Genomic DNA, 15,699 nt, shown 5'->3' with positions numbered 1-15,699 from the left:
ATAAGTGTTTAAAAATAGTATTAGCTATATACCATAATAATAACTGACTCTTGTTTAGAACTCATTTGAATTCATGAGTCAGGCAATTGTGCTGAGTACACTATATGTACCAGATGAGTTCATCTTCATAGGTACCACTATTAACTCAATTTTAGGTCATTATTAACTCATTTCTAGCAAATGAAGAAAGGAAATCATGAAGAGGTTTAGTAACCTGCCCAAGGTCACACGGCTAAAAAGTAGGAGAGCCAGGATTCAAACTCAGACAGTCTGGCACTGGAATGCATCTCTTAGCAACTGTTATCCTGCCTGAGCGGTGTACATAGATCCCCAACCCCTCATCTGAAATCCTTTGAGCCAGCTGAGTTCTGTCATTCACAGCCTTCCAGATTTGGAGAGGTAATACCCTGTGCACATTATTCCATTTTATTTAATATCTCTGGTAGGGCCTGCAGCATGCGATAATCAAATGTGTAATATTCGTGCAGTGAAATAGGACACAGGGTAAACATGGCAGGGACTGCTACTGATGACCTATGTCCAGGTGCTCTACTTGGTGATCTCACAAATAGGCCATAATCACAGCCTCTGGGGCAGTTAGGTGGATCCATGACTGAGATTTTACCAATGAGGTGTGAGTGGAATGACCCCATCTCCTTCCACTCTCTTCCTATCTGTGGGGACGAAGCGCTCACGTATTTCAGCTGGCCCTGCAACAAAGTAGAAGGAGCCTAGATCTCTGAATGACTACAAGGAACAGTGCACTCTCCCCATATCACTGTGTGCGAATGACAAGCAAGCGTAAATCGTACCGAGCCACTAAGATTTGGAAGTATTGGTATAGTTGTTCGTGCCCTCTGATTAATACGATATAGACAGATCAGATGATATAACTCATACATAGACTGATAGATGACAGATGGATAATTAGAAATACATTATAAATAGTTTTATGTCAGTTCACTTCAAGTATTGGCACCAATGAGGTTCACACTAAAGTTTACGAACGAGGATCGAACCCAAGCTCTAAGTCTCTAACTCCTATGCTTTTAACCAGAGGTCATTGAACTTCTCTAAACAGAGCCAAATATAAGTATTTTGGCTTTGGAGGCCATACAGTCTCTATTGTACCTACTCAATCCTGCTGTGGTAGCCACAAACATTCCCAATGTATATGAGCATCCCTGTGTTCCAATTAAGTTCTGTCTACAAAACAATATGTGCCGTATTTGACCCTTCAGGCCATAGTTTTCCAAATCCCATTCTTAACCATTTCAGTAGACTGTCTCCTTCTGGGGACCTGAGCCACAATGTTTGTTAGATGACATTTAAAATAGCATTCTATGATCTGATTACTGAATATTATCACCAACATTCACAATCCGCTTTCAGACCATTCCATCCACAAAAATCACTGATCACTGGCACAATTGCTGGTTACACGATCAGCTCTGAACCTTTACCACCACTTCAACAATTACCATCTGCCAAACATTATCACCATCAGGGCAACACATACCTCTGAGTAGGTCCCAAATTGAAAGTTTACTTAAATTATTGCAGCTGACTTAAAATAATGTTTTCTTTGGAACAGTTCTGGAATAGCTATACCTGCTTCCTACGGAGACTGATGATTTGACATCAGAGCTACAGTTCAAAACTTCAAGAAAACACCATTCACTGACAATCCAATTCATACTGAATAAAATATGAGTGGCACTGCCTGGAGATATTCTAAAGCTAAAAAGTAATCTCTTTGTCATTCATAGTGATGAGAAAATAATGTTTTCCTCCCAAATATCATTTATGGTTATGAGAAAACTTCCTTTCCAGGGATGAGTCAAATTAAACAGCTATTTTCAGGGTCCCTGGCGGCTCAGTTGATTGAGCACCTGACTCTTGATTTTAGCTCAAGTCGTGATCTCAGCCTCTTGAGATCAAGCCCCACATCAGAGTCTGCTTATCCTTCTCCTGCCCCTACCCCACGGCCTGCATGCTCTCTCTCTCTCAAAATAAATAAAATCTTTAAAAAAATAAGTAAATAGCTATTTTCTTTTGAGATGTCAAACATCAGTGGGAATTATTTAGGCAGTGTTACCAATAGGTATGAAAATTCTGATTTTATCACATTTATTAATCATTAGGGTTTATCTTTCTCATATCTCTCAACACATACACACACACTTACACAACCTGGACGCATAATTCTGTTCTTCTTGTCTAGTACCCATTCAAGGGAACTATTGGAAGGAAAGTGAAAGGTAGGTTCAGAAGTCTTCTCATTTCATTTATACATTTAACAAATACTTATTGAGCATGACTACGCCAAATACTCTCCAAAGTGCTGGCTGGGAACAGAACAGTGAACAAATACACAAACCTCTGTCTTCGTGGAGCTTATATTCTTACATTTTCATCTAATCCAATTGTTTCACAGTTCAGTCAGTTGCCCTAGGCCCCACCCATACCTTTTTGTTGATACCCAGGGAATATGACCAGGCCACGTGTGTCCTGGTTTTTGCTTATCGTCCATCATTCTGGCCTACTCCTTCCCTGTAGTCTTGTCTCGTCTTGCATGGGGGTACCCAGCTCCTCCTGCATTTGCTTACCACTTCCTGTCGGCCCCAAGGACGTATCTTTTAAATCCTTCATGGCACATGCTAGAATATAGGGTAACAGATTATTACAGGACAGACAAGAAAAGCATACAATAAATATCTTTCTCTGACAGACCACAGGTCAGATTCTTTTTTTTAAAATTCATTTTTTAAATAAAGGTGGTTTTCCTTTTTCATTTTAGACCAGGTTTACTTTCACAGAAAAATTTCAAAGGTGGTACAGACTGTTCTCATATACCTCACGTCCAGTTTCCCTATTATTAATATCATACATTAAAATGGAATACTTGCTACACGTAATGAACTAATATTGATGCATTACTCACTAAAGTCCATGCTTTCTTCAGATTATCTTGGCTGTTACCTAATGTCCTTTCTTTGTCCCACCATCCTATGTAGGATACCATATTAAATTTAGCCACTAGGTCTCCTTAGGCTCCTCTCAGATGTGCAGTTCTTCAGATATTCCTTGTTTGTGATGACCTTGTCAATTTTGAGGAGTATGGGTCAGATGCTTTGTACATATTTGCTTGATTTTTTTCTCATAATTAGCCGAGGGATACATGTTCAGGGAGAAAGGCCAAAGAATTAAAGTTCCAAGTAAATTTTATCAACAAGAGGTATGGTTGTTGACTTATACCTTGGTCACTTATTAGAAGTAGGGTTGGTCATTCCTCTCTGTAAAGCTACTCTTTTTTACCTCTTTCCAAACCATACTCTTTGGAAGAAAGTTATTATGCACAGCCCAGACTTTAGGATGGGGGAGTTACGTTCCACCTTCTTGAGAGTAGAATATAATTTACGTAATTTATTTGGAATTCTTCTGCCTGGGATATTTGTCTCTTCTCCTCCATTTATGGATTTTTTTCAATAAGACATTTATATCAGTATGCACTAATGGATATTTATTTTTTCTTTTGAATTATAATCCAGTAAACCTCTATGTATTTTGTTGCTGAAATTGTTACAGCTTGGCAACGGGAGCTTTTTAAGTCGGCTACTGTGTTCCTTCAACATACTCCTATCATTGTGCTTGTTTCTTCTCTTTTGTTGTGTTTTTTCATCACACTCTTAATTTCTGGCACTACAAGATGCTCCAGGCTCATCTTACATCTTCCCTGCCCCAGGCCTAAATTAGTCTCCAACATTAACATCCAGCCTCTAGGGAAGCTCCAGAAATCTCTTCTCATCTGAAAAAACACGTGCTTGTCAGTCACACACAGGATTCAAATCTAGATTCTACCACTTCTAGCTCTGATGCCTGGGGCAGGTTCCTCATTCTCTACACTGAATTTCTTCAACGTAAACTGGAAATAATCATGATACCTCATAAAATTGTTGTATGATTAAATGATGGGTTTAAAGACTCTTGAAAATTGCATGGCACATGGAAAATGCTCAGTTAATATTGGTGACCCTGGTTAACATCTCATCAGTCTCAGAGAGTTGATCTCTGTTAGTCTCACTGTTGCTGGACATGTAACTCTTGGGCTTCTTAGCTGATCTTAAAGCTTTCAGAGTCACACATATATTTGCATACTGACACACTTGTATTTAAGAAGTTAGGGCTATTTTCTAATTCATTTATGAAGTAATTTTATAACAAGAATTATGAATTCCTGGCATTCTTAATATTCTACAAGTGTTATGAGGAAGAAAATGAACTGCAAATCACTCTGAGTTACTATTACACATCACCCTACAATTATGTCCTACAGTAGCAAGAAAGAAGATATGGCCTGTGTTAATTTCATACTGTTCTGTACTGTTTCATACTGTTAATTTCATAGCCACAACCCATTGCTTCAATTCTAGTCAAAATGAGGCCTGTGCTTTGAGTCCAGAGGTCTGGGTTTGATTTTTAGCTCCCTCCTCACTGACTTATGCCTTGGCTTGGTCACTTGATTTCTCTGAGCATCTCTTTATAATATAAAGACAGCAATACCTACTCTCTATGGTTGCATGAGGCCGACATGAAATAACATACAGAAATTGCCTAACACACGCCCCACAAACATCCATAAATTATAGTCATTATTACTATGAAATTTCAGTGTTCCCAGGACCTAGGATTTCTACTCCTTTCCTAAGGAAATAAGTCAAAATGATGGGAAACTGAGAACAATGTTTACACAGCATCACTTATAATAAAGAAAAAAATCAATTTAATTCACTTACATAGCCACCAATAGGAAATATGGTTAAGTAAATTACAATATATTCATATGACAAAGCAGTGTTTCAAACTCTATTTACAATCATTAGTAGGTGGTAAAATTAATTTAGAGATTAATGACAAGAATGGGTGAGTCTGGGGTGGGTATTAAGGAGGGCACGTATTTCATGGAGCACTGGGTGTGGTACATAAACAATGAATCTTGGAACACTGAAAAAATAAAATAAAATTTTAAGAAAAGAATGTTTAAAAAATTAATAGAAGAGAAATAAGGACTTTCTAGTGTATATTTGTGTGTGTGCATGCTCTAGATTACCATTTAAAATGTAATTATTGTGGTTTGGGATCCAAAATGCTCAAAAACCACTGTGATAGTATCATTAGATTAAACCACATGAAATTACTATTCTTAACAAATATGATAAAAAAAATCAGCAATTTGGGACACTTGGGAGGCTCAGTTGGTTGAGCATCTGACTCTTGAACTCAGCTCAGGTTTTGAATCTCAGGATTATGACTTAAAGTCCCACATTGGGCTCCATGCTAGGAGTGGAACCCACTTAAAAAAAAAACCAGCAATATCCTAAGGTTCAACCTAATATGTAGTTATTTAAGTGATGTCACAATGACTTTTCAGTGAAATGGGAAAATGCTTGTTATTTTAAGTGAAATATACATTATTATACAGATATACATATTATACATACATACATATTATACATACATAAATATACATACATATTATACATATATACATTTATGACCTTTACTATAAATATAGTATGCTTAAAAATTGATAAGATTTCATTTTGCATAAGTGATAGGATTACGTGTGATTGCAATTTCTTCAGTATCACTTTCTGTAATTTTTATGTAAATCAAGCATATTTATATATACATTTATGTATTTATATCATTTTTGTTTAAAAATTTATTAATGTTTAATGGCCTCTAGAGCCAAAGAAGTTTCCTCTAACTTGTCTATCATCACCTTTTAAGACACTAAATCACCTAAATAGACCATATTATAGATCAAATGAAGTAAGTATATTATCCCTCCTGCATGATAAAATCAGGCCACAAATCTTAGAAAATTTCCTTATTATTTTTTAGACATATTAATACCTGATGCAATCTTCAGGTACTACCTGAGATTGTGTCTTTCAAATACTTTTGAAAGGAGGCTCAACTACTGTGGAAGTTTAACTCTAATCAGGGAGGTCATACCAGAGAAAATGAACCATCTTTAAAAATTTCAGAAAAATACATAAGCAACAATAAAGTAAGAAATATACCAAACACATGCATGATTTTTCATACCGAATCTGTCACTGACTAGCGAATTAACATTTCTTACCATTGGTAAGTCACTTAATGTTGTTTTCCCAACTATAAACAGCACTGCTTGAGGCAAACATCCCCAAGAACATGATTAAAAGTCATGATATTCTGGGTGACAGGTAGGGAGGCAGGATGTTGGTTTGCAACCTCAGTAGTTCCTCTGGTGAAATTCCAAACTGGCCCCCTACACACAGAGAGCAAGGAGAGACTGAAGGAAGAGGCGGGCCACTCCAGAGTGGTAGGTAGCAGGTGTAATCAGTATGGGAACTTACCTATGAGGCTTGTCTTAGGCAACTGCAAGACAAGTAAGTCTCTCTACTGCCCACAAGAATCTTAAAAAATGTTATGGAGGCCTTAATGGGATTCAGTCACATATCAGTCTAGTTGGTCTCATGGCTACTTCCTTGAAGTGGTTCCTTGTCCAGACATGGTGTGCAGATAGATCATACATTCTAAGGACAGGGGAGGGTTAAGAGCCTCAGATTGCCTGGGCCAGCTTGTGGGTCAGCCAGTGGTCATGTCCTTTTGATGAACTCCTCTGACAGAGGAAGACTAATGCTCCTGTCATAGCAACCAGAACTAAGGCACTAAGCAAAAATCTGATAGATACCTACAAGGTCACAACTGATCAAGGATGGGATATTATAAAGTCAAATCTTTATGCCTTCTTCTTTTGCTTTGATCATAAGAGAATGAAAACCAGAATTCAGTATCCACCATTTTTGTGCATTAGGGAACACATGCAACCTTCTTTCACAGATAAAAGGTAATTATACAAAGTACTCTGAGAGGGCTTTTTGTTTGTTTTTTAGCCTTGTGACTCCTGTTTGATAGATTTCAGTTACCATTCAGAAAAGCATGGAGCGAAAACCACATAAGATACACTGAGTTTCTCATTTTCCTTTACCACAAGTAAGGAATCACTCTTCTTTTGAAGTAACTGTTTATTGATATCATCCTGCAAGATGGCATATTACAAGGTAGAGGGGTACCCAAGGTCTGTAGCTATCTTTTAATGGAATTAGTTTTGCGATACATAGTACTTAAGGTGTAAATCAGCTGCCAGCTTGTAAATAAGGATATTTTTGTTTGCAAATAATAGAAAATCACATACTAACAAAAACAATATGATGACTTTATTGGCTCACAGAAAGAAAAAGTCCAGAGATATGGATGGCTACAACTGAGGGTGAGCTCTCCCATGGTCACAAAAAAGATGCCAGCATCAATTTGTCTCCAAGCTTAACTATTCATGTTGAGCAGATGTGGACTGGGTTCAGTTGTATGCCAACCACAGATCCAAATGCTTTGACCAAAGGGATAATATGTACCTCTTGATTTGCTCTGGTCACAGCTCTATCACTAGAGCCAGAAGTGGAGAGCACTTCTGCAGAACTGGATGAAGTACCAAATGGAAATTAGTAAGAGCTTAGTAGGAAGGCAATCAACAAAAGTCCACATGTGACTTTTTTTCTTTTAAAGATTTTATTTGTCAGAGAGAGAGGGGGAGAGAGAGCGAGCACAGGCAGACAGAATGGCAGGCAGAGGCAGAGGGAGAAGCAGGCTCCCTGCTGAGCAAGGAGCCCGATGCGGGACTTGATCTCAGGATGCTGGGATCATGACCAGAGCCGAAGGCAGCCGCTCAACCAACTGAGCCACCCAGGCATCCCTCCACATGTGACTTTAAATAAAAGTTACTTTGATCTGCTGTTTGGTGATAGGGCCAATGCCATTGATGATTTCTGTAGTCCAGTGGTTCACAAAGTGTGATTCCTGGACCAACAGTATCAGTATCCCCTTGGAATTTGCTAGAAATATATATTCTTACACCCTGACCTAGACCTAATGAATCAGAATCCTGAGGGTGGGACCCAGCAATCCGTGTTCTAGCAAGCCCTCCAGAGGATCATGTGGCAAGCTAAGTTTTGAGAACCAATGCTCTAAGCATGTCTTCAAAGACCTTGTATCCAGCCCCCCTTTTCAGTTAAGAGAGTATGACTATTACTTCGTGATTTGAAGCAACAGTTAAGGTTTATATTGATAACCGTCAACCTCATCAGGTCTTTAAAAACTGTCCAGCAATCTTTCTCTGACAAGCCTACCTTCCCATACTTGGCAGTGACTATTTCATAGCTTCTAAAAAGCCACAGTTTATAGTTTGCCAGTTGTACATTGCACCTTAATTCTTGATTACAGTGTGTTATATATTTCAGGTTTATATATATTATAACAACTTTCCAGGAGATAGCACAGATTATTTTGAGGGATATCCATCTTTGGGTAATTTGCACAAGTCACCTGATTATCTAGTACCATGACTGCCTACTTCTTTCCTTTAACCTTTGATTCTTGCCCTCTCTACAACACCCTTCACTCCCAAGCAGATGACACCCATTGAAGCTGCCAGGTGGGGACTCACTTACCTTCCCGCTCTTATCAGCTACTGGCATCCACAGCCTGTTCTCTTGTTTGTTAACTGAGGAAACACACCTCCTCCTCCCACAGCTCGGACCCTCCACCTGCACTTGGATCCCTCCCACCTTCTCAGAATAAGCTCCTCTCTTGCACTACCTCCCTCCCTCACACACACACACACACACACTTTAGTAATCTTCTCTTCATAGATGGCTCCCTCCAGTAATCAAAGTGCTCATCTTCAAAAATCTCTCCTGTGATCCCATATTCCTCTTCAGATGTAGCCACTTCTATATCATCGTGGCCAGCCAGGAGTCATGAGTTTGCTACCTAGTCTCCATCACTGTTTGCTTCTTCTACTGCATGCAAAGTTCTCACATCAGTCACTGCTGACCGCCATATTGCTCCATATTGAATGAACACTTTCATTCCCCAGCAGCATCTTGTATGAACCACCCTTTTCTAGGAAAATGAACTCATGTGACCTCTCATACTTATTTTCAAGATCCCTTGCCAGCTTCCTTTCTCTCTGCCTACCTAATTCTACAATTCTTTGTGGCCTTCTCCTGAGTTCTCTTTTTCTCTCACTTTACATTTTTCCCTGAATAAAGATGGGAAGTAGGTTATGCTTATCTGGTTATCACAGCAGGATTTGTTGAAAACATGACTTTTTTCCCCATTGCATGGTCTTGGCACCCTTGTCGAAAATCAACGGTCACAGATGTTTATTTCCACATTCTCGATATTATTGCACTGGTCTATATGTCTATTCTTATGCCAATGTGGCACTTTAGATTTGTAGTGAGTTTCGAAAGTGGAGTTTGAGTTCTCTAATTTTGTTTTTCTTTTCCATATTGTTTTGGCTATTTGGGGCCCTTTGCAATTCCATATGAATTTGTAGATCAGCTTTTCCTTTCTGCAAGAAAGTCAGTCAATGGTTATTCTTGATAAATTTTTTTAATAAAATGAGAATTGTATACCTTCTTAGCATAATTAAAGTCACTCTCGTGCTTAAATTAGAAACAATAGAAACAGTCTTATTAAATTCAGTAACAAAATAAGGATAGCTATTATTATTATATAATACTGTCTTGTATATATTATTCACTACAGTTAGAAAAAAAGAAAGTAATTAAAAATATAAAAATTGGGAAGAATAGGTAAAATTAACTCCATTTGCAGCTAATATGATTGCATCCATGAAAAACCCAGGAGACTCAATGGAAAAACTATAATAAACAACAGAAACACTTATTTGGCAGCATACACAATCATACAGAAGTAATAGCTTTTGTATATCCAAACAAAACCAAAAGCGTCTACATCCTAATTTCTGGAACTTGTGAATATGTTACCTTACATGGTAGAAGGAGCTTTGCAGGTGTGATTAAGGATCTTGAGATGGGAGATCATCCTGGATTACCTAAGTGGGTCTAATGTAATCACAGGGGTCCTTGTAAGAGGGAACAGGAAGATCAGAGTAAGAAGAGAAAGATATGACAAGGGGAGCAGAGACTAAAGTGATGTGCTCCGGAGATGGAGAAAGGGGTCATAAGCCAAACAACAAAAGTGGCCTCTAAAAGCTAAAAAAAAGACGAGAGAGCAAACTCTCCCTCTATATCCCCAGTGCTCTCCCATTTTGATCCAGCCCAGTGAAATCCATTTCAAGACTTCTCACCTGCAGAACTATAAGATAATAAACATGTATTATTTTGAGTCACTAAAGTTGTAGTAATTTGTTACAGCAGCAGAACACTGATAGGTTCAGTGACCAAAATGACTTGCACAAGGGCAAGGTCTCTCATAGTCTTGATTAGGAAGTCTCAACAGCATGCAGTTGTCAATTCTGCCAAAGTTGATTTGTAAATTTACCTCAAATCCTATAAAGACCCCAACAGGTTATTCAAAATTCATGTGGAATATTAAAGCAAGAAAAAAAATAGAGAAAAAAGTTGAAAAAGAAGATCGACCAGGAGGAAATAGCCCTAACAGCTGTTAAGATTACTAAAATGCTTTCATAATTGAACCAATGTAATAGAGGTAATAAACAGATTTACTAATGAAATAAAATTGAAACTTCAGAAATATAGACAAATACATAAAAGATTTAAGGATATGATAAATCTTAATCTCAAATCAGTAGTTAATAATAATGTGAAACCAGACAACTATCTAAAAACAGTGGATAAATTCCAAGCAAATAAGGATTTGAATGTTAAAAAGGTAAACTTCAGAAGTGGTAGGAAGAAGTATGGGAACACCTGTCTATTACTTCAAATGGGGAAGACCTATTCAATATGACATAAATCAAAAGACATATATTAAAAGACTGACAAATATAAAAATAAAAAAATACCTACCTTTCATAAATAAATATAAGAAAAATCAAAAGCAATGACAAACTAGGAAACAACACTTGAATACATATCCCAGACAAGGGATAATTTCACTAATATGTGAAGAGTTTTTATAAATTGAGACATTTGTGAAAAATATGTTCAAATTTATTTGGGATACAAATGTAAGTAATCTGAGAAATAGTTTTCCATAAAATTGAAAAACATTGAAGTTTGATACTATCTAGTATCGGCAAGCTATAATATCCTTATACATAAAAATACTCTCATATAGATTTTGAGAGGGGAATTGGGGTGCAATTCAGAAGCAATTTTGTTCAAATGCTTTAACCCAGAAATCTCACATCTAAGCATTTATTCTACAGATATTTTTGCTCAAGTATGACTTATGTACATATAAGGTCACTCTTTGTAAAATTGTTTTAAATAAAATTGGAAATCTTTCAATTCTTATCAGTGGAAGAGTGGTTAAAAAAACTATGATACATTCATATGTAATTATGCAACTGTGAAAAAGACTGAATTATTCCTAAGATTGTTAAGGGTTGGGGGGCGGGGAATAAAGGTACAGAACAGCCTGTCAGACTACTTGCATGAAGGAATGTGGAATACATATAAATAAATATGCCTCATACTTACATATGCACAATAACTCCTTGGAAGTAATCCAGGAAGCTTACTAATGCAAGTTGCCCAAGGAGAAAGAAAAAGGGTATCTGGTGTCCAGGAATGGAAAATTTTTCACCAAACCTCTTACATATTGTTAAATTTTGAACTATGTGAATGTTACCTACATTACAAAATTTTAAAAAATCATGAAAATTAAGAAACTGGGACAGGAAAACAACTATAAGATGATAGAATATAGAAATGTAGAGAGAAAATGCAAATTCACCCAGAAGGCCACTGCTACCTGCCCCTTGGGCTCTTCCATTCCCATCTACCAGTGGATTATTCGATCTGTGTAAGCTCAGAAACACCACGTTGTGATGGTAGCTCTGCTCCACGTGACAACAAATATATAGGAATTTGAACAAGTTCAAGCAAACCAGCCTAACCATGATACTGGCTAAGGACTTCATTTACTTGGCAAACACATAACCAATGCCTTTGCTAGACTTTGTTAAAGCTTAACTATTTTAATCCTCACAAAAACTTTAAGAAGTATGTATTGTAATCCCCATTCTACAGATATGCAAACTGAGGCAAAGGGAGGTTAAATGGTCAGAGGACACAAAGCTATCAAGCAACATTAAGTGGAATTTGAGGTCAGGCAGTCTGGCTTCCAGCTCCATGCTCTTGACCATGTGTGTTATAACTTGATTTCTAAGTAACAGTTAGAGTTGACCCATATCTTAAAGACAGACCAGCAGATCTTTTTTCATGGGAAATAAGCTATGTATGTGCTTGTATTTCATAACGTACAGTGTTATCAGATTCTTTTCCGTAAAAGAAATTATTTGCAATTGTGATAGAAAACCAGTACCACTTAGAGCATGCATCTTGCTGTTTGGGTGTCTGTCCTCATAACATTTCCAGTTTCATAGGTGATTTAAATCACAGTCCCCAAATCAAAGATGAGAACGTTAAAGATAAGGAGTGGTTTATGCCCATGGAGAACTCTAAGAAACAGAAGACCAAGAACACATTATCTTGCTAAATAATGGTTAAAAAATCCAGAAGGCTGTAATCCTTGCTTCCATCATTTGAGAAAGACTTTTATCATAGTCAGTGTTTTTGGTTTTTTTTTTAAGAAATGTCATATCAAATTATGCTTTTATGTCTTTTTTTAGGATTTCATCAAGGGTCTTTCCATTTTGCTCCGGGGCACAGTTCAAGAAAAACTCAACTGGGCATTTAATTTGTATGACATAAATAAAGATGGCTACATCACTAAAGAAGTAAGAAATGCCACACCAATACAACTCTCCTTTGGACTGTTTCCATTTTTCTTTTCTAATTATATATGTTAAACAATTGAAATTATTAATTTGAAAATTGTGTTTTTAGGAAATCTGAAGTATTTTACATGGTGGTGGTGGTAGTGAAATACTCTAATAAAAAACTTGCTATGGATAGGAATAGTTTATGGTACATATATCTTCAAAGTAAATATAAAACACATAAGGATTGTATTCCTGTTTCCTAATGGCATTCAAATAAATACTGTAAATTGGATAAAGGCTGTGGTTGGAATCAGGAAGAAAATGTATACATACCATGCTCAAATATTTGGCCTGTGACCTTTTTTCTCCCAATATAACATGGAAACAAATACAATTTTGAAATTACCGAGACTGCAATTACCTGTATTGCGTAGAACTTAACCTGAAGGGAGTAGTGGGGCCCCCAAACACTGTCAGCCGGGCTATCCAAGAAAAAAGGCCCACAGACCAAATTAAGAAACTCCTATCAATGGTTTATTAAACTAGTATAAAACACAGTGAGAAGGGAAAAGGGATGGGGTAAGTTAACAAATTTAGGACAGGGTCCAAATGAGGTTAAAAGACATTACATGAATCCTGGGGGATGCTCAATGTTCATAACGTCCCTTCTCACTGACTCACTTGCTTTTCCTGAAGTTGATTTGAGCATGAGGCCCCTCAAACAAAAGGGAACCTGGGCAATGACCTGACCTTACTGAGACAGACACAGGGACAAGTGTATCTGACCACAGGTAGAGTGTGACAGTTAGCCTGATTGAAGGCCATAGGTTTTGTGTTTTTTGAGCAGGAGATACATGGGGCCAGAATATTTCTCACCAACAGATGGCTAAAGTAAGACCTCATGAATATTAAGTGCTTCTGCGTATTGAGCATATCCTGAACAGCTAATGCCTCTTGTAACTGGTGTACAGTAATACAGTAAATATTTAGTAGCTGGATGCCCTGGAGATACCTCTTAGAGGTACCTCTTGGCCCTTCAATCCCTTTCTATCTCTACGTTTAACACAAACATGCTGATCTTACATGTACCACATCTCCTGAATTCTGCTTAAGTTAGACAAAATTCTTGTTACTTATCTAAACTCAAAACATCTTAAAATGTTTTACCCATGAAGTATAAATTATAAACTACTTTATCATTAATAACAATTGAATTCTCTAAAAAGTAAATGTAATATTACATCGGTATTACCAATTTAATCTAGACGTTTACATGGAAATTTCAATATGAAGAAAACAAATGTGAAACAATAAACCTGCATGTCTGAGTAATTAGATATTATTTTTACCAAGATTGGAAATGACAAGTTAAAAGCTAGATTTTATTTTAATTAAAAAATTAATGAAATTTCAAGGGATTTCCCAGAGTCATACATACTATTTTGACTAAACTACATGTGTAATTTCTTAATTTAAAGCCATAGTAGGAAAAAAACAAGGAAAATCCTAATAAGCTTTGAAACCTATCAGTTAGTTTAGCGTAATGCTCATGATAGAGTTCCTTCTCAGTAAAAGGAAACTGCTAATCAACATATAAGATATATAATATGTAACGCAATAAAACAAGGTAAGTCTATAGGAAGTCTATGGAAATCTAAACATTAAACCAGATCATTCCTTTCCTGATCATCTTGGATATGTAGGAATTTACTTCATTTTGAAATCAAGATCAGAATTAATTCTTACGTTCTGACCCTGCTGCTCTTAAGGCACGAAACTGTTGGCTTTTCCTCTGGAACAACCAAAAGGCACTTAATGGGAAAAAAAAAAAAAAAATTCAAAATAGAACAGGAATAATCTGTCAGAGTGGTTTCTTCATTCAGGGCAAGCAGCCTCATGTGAGCACCTTTTACTTTTCAGGAAATGCTTGATATAATGAAAGCAATATACGATATGATGGGTAAATGCACATATCCTGTCCTCAAGGAAGATGCTCCTAGACAACACGTCGAAACATTTTTCCAGGTAGGGATGCAAGTAGAAGTCAGAGACAGAGTGAAAAAGAGCAAATGTCCTAATGCTTGCAAAGTATCACAATAATTCAAAAGAATGCAAAAAAAAAAAAAAAAAAAAACCTCTTACTGAAAGGGATAAAACAGTAGAATATTAACCATCATGTTAATTTCATAATTTTGGTTTTGAATTTATTAGAATACTGATAACCACAGTTACTGAACATTCACTATATCCTAAACAGAACACTAAGAAATCGCTGTTTTACATGTTTTTATGTTTGTTTTCAATAAATTCTCAAAAGAATCCTTATGGTTATAAATCCTTTTTAGTCTCAATTTATAGATGAGAAAACCAAGGCTCTGAAAGTGTCCACAAACTGGTCACCACATGGTACTTGAAAAGGGAACAGACTAACAACAGTTGGCCATAGGATTCTTACACTAAGAAAGGACTAGCTCGTGTTCTGAAGCAGTTCTTCCCTATGAAAAGAGGCTGGTGGACTCTTCAACAGCTTCAGCTATGAGGGTATCAAGGGAGGTTATCAAGGGAGAAGTCTGAATAGTGTTTTGTTCTTTTCTTCCTGAACAGAAAATGGATAAAAATAAAGATGGAGTTGTTACCATAGATGAGTTCATTGAAAGTTGCCAAAAAGTAAGTAATTCCTTTTGTTTTCAGAATAGCCAGACTAAGTAGAGTCAGCTAGTCACCATGAACTGAGCAAAATACAAAGCTGACCTAACCTTACCACTTGTACACAGCTGAGAGAAGCCTACCACTCTGAAAACCGGCATCAATTTATAATTCAAATAATGTACATTTAAAGAGTGCCTACCCTGAGGAGAACTATGCAGAAACCCCTAAACATACAATGTTACACATACACTGCATTT

General features: G+C 36.8%; 1 protein-coding gene across 6 annotated transcripts in view; it reads left to right on the top strand.

Annotated features, from left to right (window-relative positions):
• Positions 1-15,699, top strand: part of KCNIP4 (potassium voltage-gated channel interacting protein 4) — a 1,139,639-nt gene that overhangs the window by 1,121,203 nt on the left and 2,737 nt on the right. For all 6 annotated transcript variants that reach the window (XM_032333981.1, XM_032333977.1, XM_032333982.1 and 3 more), the window contains 3 exons: positions 12,701-12,808; positions 14,714-14,818; positions 15,398-15,460. In XM_032333981.1, coding sequence (XP_032189872.1) covers positions 12,701-12,808; positions 14,714-14,818; positions 15,398-15,460 — 276 coding nt within the window. The remainder of the gene's footprint in view (positions 1-12,700; positions 12,809-14,713; positions 14,819-15,397; positions 15,461-15,699) is intronic.

This window comes from Mustela erminea, chromosome 2 (assembly GCF_009829155.1).
Source record: "Mustela erminea isolate mMusErm1 chromosome 2, mMusErm1.Pri, whole genome shotgun sequence".
NCBI classification, from domain to species: domain Eukaryota; kingdom Metazoa; phylum Chordata; class Mammalia; order Carnivora; family Mustelidae; genus Mustela; species Mustela erminea.
The sequence above is the reverse complement of the archived record's forward strand: the minus strand, read 5'-3'. Positions and strand labels throughout refer to the sequence as shown.